General features: G+C 31.8%; 1 protein-coding gene across 1 annotated transcript; it reads right to left on the reverse strand.

Annotated features, from left to right (window-relative positions):
- Positions 1–4,328: 4,328 nt before the first annotated feature.
- LOC115711233 (probable xyloglucan endotransglucosylase/hydrolase protein 32) lies at positions 4,329–6,673 on the reverse strand. The gene is made up of 4 exons (XM_030639560.2): positions 6,099–6,673; positions 5,883–5,983; positions 5,559–5,776; positions 4,329–5,178 (listed from the first exon to the last, which is right to left on the reverse strand). The coding sequence occupies exons 1-4, from the start codon at positions 6,295–6,297 to the stop codon at positions 4,809–4,811; spliced, it is 888 nt and encodes a 295-aa protein (XP_030495420.1). The 5' UTR covers positions 6,298–6,673; the 3' UTR covers positions 4,329–4,808.
- Positions 6,674–6,913: the final 240 nt, after the last annotated feature.

Below are 6,913 nucleotides of genomic sequence, written 5' to 3' on the forward strand. Positions count from 1 at the left end.
GATCAGCCGTTACGTGTCAATAGTACCGTCCCTATGAACGTTCGGAACTCGATGCCGTGTTGGACACGGCGGTAGTGGCTCGATGCAGGTGTTGGACACGGCAGTAGCGGGACTCAGTATCGTGTTGGACACGGCAGTTAGGGTTATGATCAGGGGTATGGGCGTCTGATCATGACCGTGATTATGTATGAATATTATTATGCTTTTCTTACTGAGTCTGTCGACTCACAGTTCTACGTTTATGTGTAGGTAAAGGCAAGGCTAAAGCTGATGGACCGTGAACGAGCTTGTGAAGATTGTACATGTCGGGGCGGTTAGGCCTGGAGCGTACGATCATCGGGACAGCGAGGCTGATTTTGTAACTGGTCGTTAGACGACATTTATTTTTGTGTATCAGTTAAACTGTTAAATTTTTTTGTAAATGATTTTATAATCGGGATCCCGAGTCTTTTGTAATATTGTCTTATAAGTTTAATTAAAAAGCAAAATTTTAATTAATCACGTTTTTCCATAAACCTCGTTGATTAGCAACGAGCTGCACAGTATGTTTAAAAATCACGTAATACGCCTATGTTAGTTAGGGTGCTACAGAGAGAGAGAGAGAGAGAGAGAGAGAGAGAGAGAGAGAGAGAGAGAGAGAGAGAGAGAGAGAGAGAGAGAGAGAGAGAGAGAGAGAGAGAGAGAGAGAGAGAGAGAGAGAGAGAGAGAGAGAGAGAGAGAGAGAGAGATTCCTTTACTTGCTTTGTTTTTTTTTTTTTTTTTTGAAAATGATATAACACTCTTATTTTAATCACATAAACTTACCAAAATAACTCAGCCAAGAATCATAAAAATCAGCTTAACTTAACCCACAAAAGACCAAATACAACTTGATACAAAAGACCATTTTTCCCTTTTAAACACTAAAAATTACTAAAAGTCACTAAGGGTATTTTGGGAAATTTTAAATTCCTGACTAATCTCAACATTCCCAATGATTAAAAATACCGCATTGCTATACTAAAATACTAAGATGTGATTCTACCGAGCCATACACCGCGTTGCATGTTGCCGGGCACTGAACATGCATAAATATGAAATTTCTATATATGACATACAAAATGCATTCTGAATTCAAATAGATCATCATAAATAATTATTTAAATATCAATAAATAATTTTCGTAATTAAACCCTAATTATCTGTTAATTTCTAAATTTAAATTAAGCGGTCTTTACATTAAAACCCGAAAATTCAAAACTGCATTTCATCCGTGTCCAAACCACCTCCATAGAAAGCCGAAGAAACTCCAGAAATGGCAGAGAAAAATAATAACAAACCTTATTTAACAATGGTAGTATTTTAAAAAAAACAAATATGGGCTTGTAGTTCAAAAAAATGCGAACCCATATCTTCTTCTTCTTCTTTTTCCTCCTCCTTCAGCTCTTGGCTTGTTGCTCGATCAGATTTGGGAGGACTAGGCCTGGCTATCGGTGAACGAAGAGAGACAGGAGCTGAAAAACTTAGGAGAGGGGAGATCTGGTTCTTCATCAAGTTTTCGCGGTCATTGAAGCCAAAAATGGCCCTCGTCTCGTGGTTGTGGGAGACTTGCTAGTAACAGCGACGAACTAACAGGGAAACCGCGAGAGGAGACTGTGAGAGAGAGAGAGAGAGAGAGAGAGAGAGAGAGAGAGAGAGAGAGAGAGAGAGAGAGAGAGAGAGAGAGAGAGAGAGAGAGAGAGAGAGAGAGAGAGAGAGAGAGAGAGAGAGAGAGAGAGAGAGAGAGAGAGAGAGAGAGAGAGAGAGAGAGAGAGAGAGAGAGAGAGAGAGAGAGAGAGAGAGAGAGAGAGAGAGGAGGACATATGGATACATACCGAGAAAGGAGGATGGAGAAGACGCTTGCCGAAGCTCGCGTGAAAGAGATGCCAGAGAAAGGGACAGAGAAGATGGTTGTTCGAGGATGGAAACGGGCCAGAGTTTCAATGTTTGCTCCATTGGAAAGAAGAAGAAGAAGAAGAAGAAGAAGAAGAAGAAGAAAGAAGGGTGGCGACGGTAGGGTTTTTTTGAGAATAAAATGGAGAGAGGAGGTTTTCTTTCAAAAGAAGAATAAAAGAAATAGAAAAAGAAAAGATAAAGAAAAGAAATATAGATTTATTATTATTATTTTATTTTTATAATTTTAAACTATTTTTTAAATAATAAATAATACGTGGACCACTAACAATTTTTCACGTGTAGTGTATACGTGGACTGTCCAATGTGGCACTTAATAGAAGTCTTTGGACGGAAATATAGAAAACAAAACATAATGTGAGTTTATTAAGTTTTACTGTCAAAAAATAAGTTAATGAGTTTAAGTGTTACAAATCGTAAAATTTAAATAATTTTACTTCTAATATCCATACATATATATATATATATATTTTTTTTTGAAAGGAACAGAAAGAGCCTAACTCTATTTGACATATATATATTTTTTAATTTAAGTATTTATATATTATAATGCATATCTTAAGACTCCACCCAATACCTTTAACACATACTTTTATGGTTACCTGAGTTAGTATTTGACTTATATTTTACTACATTAAAAAAAAAAAATAACTTAAATATAACACACGACCCTAGTATTGTGATGCTCTTAGTCCCAATTTTAATTGAGTTGAGAGTGTTTATAGTATTTTCTTGAGAAAAAATGGCCTATTTTGCATAATTATTCGAAAAACATGAGCTATAGATCTTTGATTTGTTTTCCTTGGTTCTGTTACTGTTTCCACCCTAAAAAAAAAAAAAAAAAATCTTTGATTTGTTTTTTGAACTTTTTTTTTTCTGGTGAATATATTCCGTTGTCTATAGTACTATCTCAAATAATTTTGACAATATTTTCTTTCACAATAGATATTTAATGCTCGTAAGAATATAATATATTATACAAATTATGACGAGTGATTCAATTCAAACCATGATTCTTGAAAACTGCATTGTGAATTCGCACTGACTATTTCACTCATTTTTTTTTTTTTTTATCGTATGCTTTTATTTTGGCATCATTTATTTTAAATGTATTTTGGTATCATTTAATATTTAAATGAGATTCAAAAAACAACCAAATATAAGACTATTTTTAATGTAAGATTCAAAATTTGTGTTATATTTATCACCAAAAATAAATTATATTTAGCCTACTATTAAAAATTATGCCCCAATACACAAGAAGTAAAAAAAATATAATATTATTATTGATCATCATTTAATATTTTATTAAAGTATATAAATATCATTATTTTTTTTTATTTTTTCATTACTTAAATAATAAAAATATGGCAAATAAAGAAAATAAAATTATGTCAAAGTGAAATGAATTAATAATTAATAGTACTATAATAAATAACAAAGTAGAATTTATTGTGATCTAATTATCTTTTATTCCTATAAGGACCCGTTTGGTACGCAGGATTGGACTGAAAAAGATTAGACTGGACTGGACAAGATTGGATTATGCTGAAAGTAATCCTGTGTTTGGTTTAAAAATGGACTGGACTATTTTATTTATTTCCTTTTAGAAAAAAAAAACTTAAATTAAATAAAAACATATAATAATAAATTAAAATTAAAATATATAATAATAAATAAATATAAATAAATAATTCGTAGCAAAAAAAAATAATAATATATCATATATAATTAAGAATATATCATAAATATATAATAAAATATTTTGTCATATTTTTTATTTAATAAATAATTAAAATAGTAAAATAAAAATACTTGAATAATATAAAATTGTTTATCTTAAACACTAATTTAATCACTAATTTAATATAAATATTAATTTTTTAAAATATTTATATAAATTTTTTAGTAATTTAAAAATAATATATAATTTTATTGTCATATTTTTTTTTTCTTAGAATCAATTTAAGTAACTATTATTTAATTAATAATATTCTAAATTTTAAAAACTTATGTATAATAATTCAAAATTATACATTTTTACTAATTTTAATGAATACGTTTTTGATAAATAAATGTATAAATAAATGTGTGATAATTATTTCCTTTAAATTCTAATTAAATTTAAAGTATATTAATAAAATTTAAATTAAAAAAACGATTAAAAAAATCTCACCTGCATGAAATTATTTATCCCACCCTGCTGGATGGGATAAATAATGCCAGACAGATGAGGTTAATTGGATTAGTTATCCAGACTTCTAACATGCCCAAACACTGAATTTAACAAATTAGCCTGTCTAATCCAATCTAGTCCTGCGTACCAAACGGACCCTAAGTGTGCTAAGATATAAATAGTGCTTGCATTCAGTTCTCCATATATAAATGGCTTTTGCTTTATTAGGAAATGACAGGTGCTTCATATATAAATTAAAAAAATTTACCATGACATTTTGCTACTTCAACTTAGATTCAAAATCCCACTTCTCTTTTTTCTGTATACATGACAATGTTTAACCCCCATTTTACATAGTTCTAATTACAGCAAAATAACATAACAAAAGAAATTGTACACCAAAGTTCCATCCCAAAAGAATTCAAAACACTTTTTTTTAGGGGGGTCTTGTTTTCTTGGTTGCTTCTTTTTAAGGCTCCCTGGATGCTCAGCTACTCATTGGCATTGATTTCGACAAGAGTGGACCCATCACAAGATGCCTCCTCACACAACAATGACAATAACAATCACAAAAGAAGAAAGGAATTGGGAAATAAGGTAAAAAGAAAAATTTAAGATGTGAACATTGAGGGAATTTTCCATTAGTGCTACTTAATTATAGCATAATGGTAAATTAAAATGTATGTGTGACAAATTTTGACTATTTTTTCCAACATTCGGGAGTTAAAGAATGGTCTCTCTTATAGTCTTTGCAATAGTTGTACACCATGTGGTAACGCTGGACCCATCTCATGGTCCTGTACTGCTGCCGGGTCAAGCCGCCGGACCGAAAAGGCGAGGCGGAAACTGGGTGACACCTGGCCGGAGCATAGGCTGAGCAGCCACCAGCCTTGAAATTGGTGTACTGAGCAACAAATGGTTGGTATTTATAATCAGCTTTGTATTTACCATCTTCTGTGGCCCATGATGAGGCATCCCATATTGAACCATATAACCACATTGGCCTTAATGGAAAGGTTTCAGCACTCTTCTTAGGGTATCTCCTTATTGGCACATCATCAACAAGAAATCTGCAATAATAATAATAATAATTAAATTCAAAAAGTTTGGAATAATAGACAATTAGAACAGTCTAAAAAGCTCTTATTGCACCTACTATAAATAGTACTTGTATATATTAATTAATTTTGGTATACTAAACTATTGTGTGTCACTTAGATACTAGTGGCCATCAAGTGGAACATGTAGACAAGTTTCTTATAAAATCAAGATTTGTTAACTTTATCCATTTTTGTACATTTCTTAGATTTTTTTTTTCTTTTCGAAAAGTGTTCCTATTCATGTGATCAAATTATTCTATTTATAATTGCCCTTGTCAAAATCAATTGGCTCCTTTATTTTAGAGAATGATTAAAATAGTAATTATTATCATTACTATTGGTTAACTTACATTATTTCCTTTGGACTCCATAGAATGGCATAATGATGAAAAGCTTTAGTTGGATCAAACCAAAGATGAAACTTCATTTCTCTTCCAATAATTTTACCATCACCACTTCCTCTAATGTATACATTTGTTTGAAGTGTATAAGGCTTCCCAAATGTTGTTCCAAGGAACTCAATGTCCACTTCATCATGAAACCCCGGATGAGCTTCATTATTTGATAGCTGCCATATTTCACCCCCAATTCAATTTAGGCATGTAATTAATCCAATATTTATAAAACTATAATAAATAAATATATATTTCCAAAAACTAAATATATTTTCTCACATATAAAGATGTTATAACTCCTGCTGTATAACCAGGTTGGAGCTTAATAGAGGCACCAAAGTAGCCAGATCGAAATGGACGAACCGATTTGAACCCACTTCCTGAAATGCAAAAGCAAACCAACCTTTTTGTTAGAAAAGTGATCTTTTAAATGCCCATTAAGAGATTCATTAAAGAAAAAAACTATAAAAATGAAAAAAAATAAAATATAATGACCTGTAGTACTGTCAAGCCAGATTGTTAATGCATTCTGGTCTGTTCTCTGGTGTGAAGGACCCCAGAGATTTCTAAAGCCTTTATAAAAGCTCATTGGCCTGAATTTACTACTTGGCCAGTAGCCAGGGGAAGGTGGCCAGGCTGCATTGCTTGATGGAGCCATAAGAGTTAGAAGGAAGATTAGGATGATAAAAGCCATTAAAAGAGAAAGGAGTTTGTGATGAGATGAGATGTGAGAAAAGAATAGAGAGAGAGTGATGAAACTATATAGAGAAATTGGAATGATTGTCTGTGCTTAAATGCAGGGGAGAGAGTGTGTGAGTGAGAGTATAGAAATATGAGTATGGTCGTACTGCCTTGAAATAAATAGAAAAGATTACTGGGTCCCTCTTGGAGAGTTAATTAATAAGGTAAGAATGGAAATGTACGAGCGGTTAAAAAACTCCAAAAATAAATGGGAAAAAAATTACTAAGAAAAACTAAACTGATGTATCATAGAAAAAGAGGGAAGATCTCTTAAAGAGAATTTTTTTTTTAATTATTGACATTATTTTAGTCTTTCTTTCATCACAACTACTTTCTTTCTCACCCTTAATGAGAAAACCTGTTGGCTTTGTTTTTCATTGGTGAAAAAACTTGAAATAGGAGTTGTGGTGCAGAGGAGGTAGATGTGTCTCTATTAAATGTGTTTTTTTTTTCTTTTTCTTTCTTTCCCCTCTTTTTGGGTATATGTTTTGTCTTTGTGACTCCACAGGAACTTGGACTTCTGTTAAAAAGGCCTTAACTCTTTTATGGCCTTATATTGAAAGCTGCAT

The sequence above is a fragment of the Cannabis sativa genome, chromosome 3 (assembly GCF_029168945.1).
Source record: "Cannabis sativa cultivar Pink pepper isolate KNU-18-1 chromosome 3, ASM2916894v1, whole genome shotgun sequence".
Classification (NCBI taxonomy): domain Eukaryota; kingdom Viridiplantae; phylum Streptophyta; class Magnoliopsida; order Rosales; family Cannabaceae; genus Cannabis; species Cannabis sativa.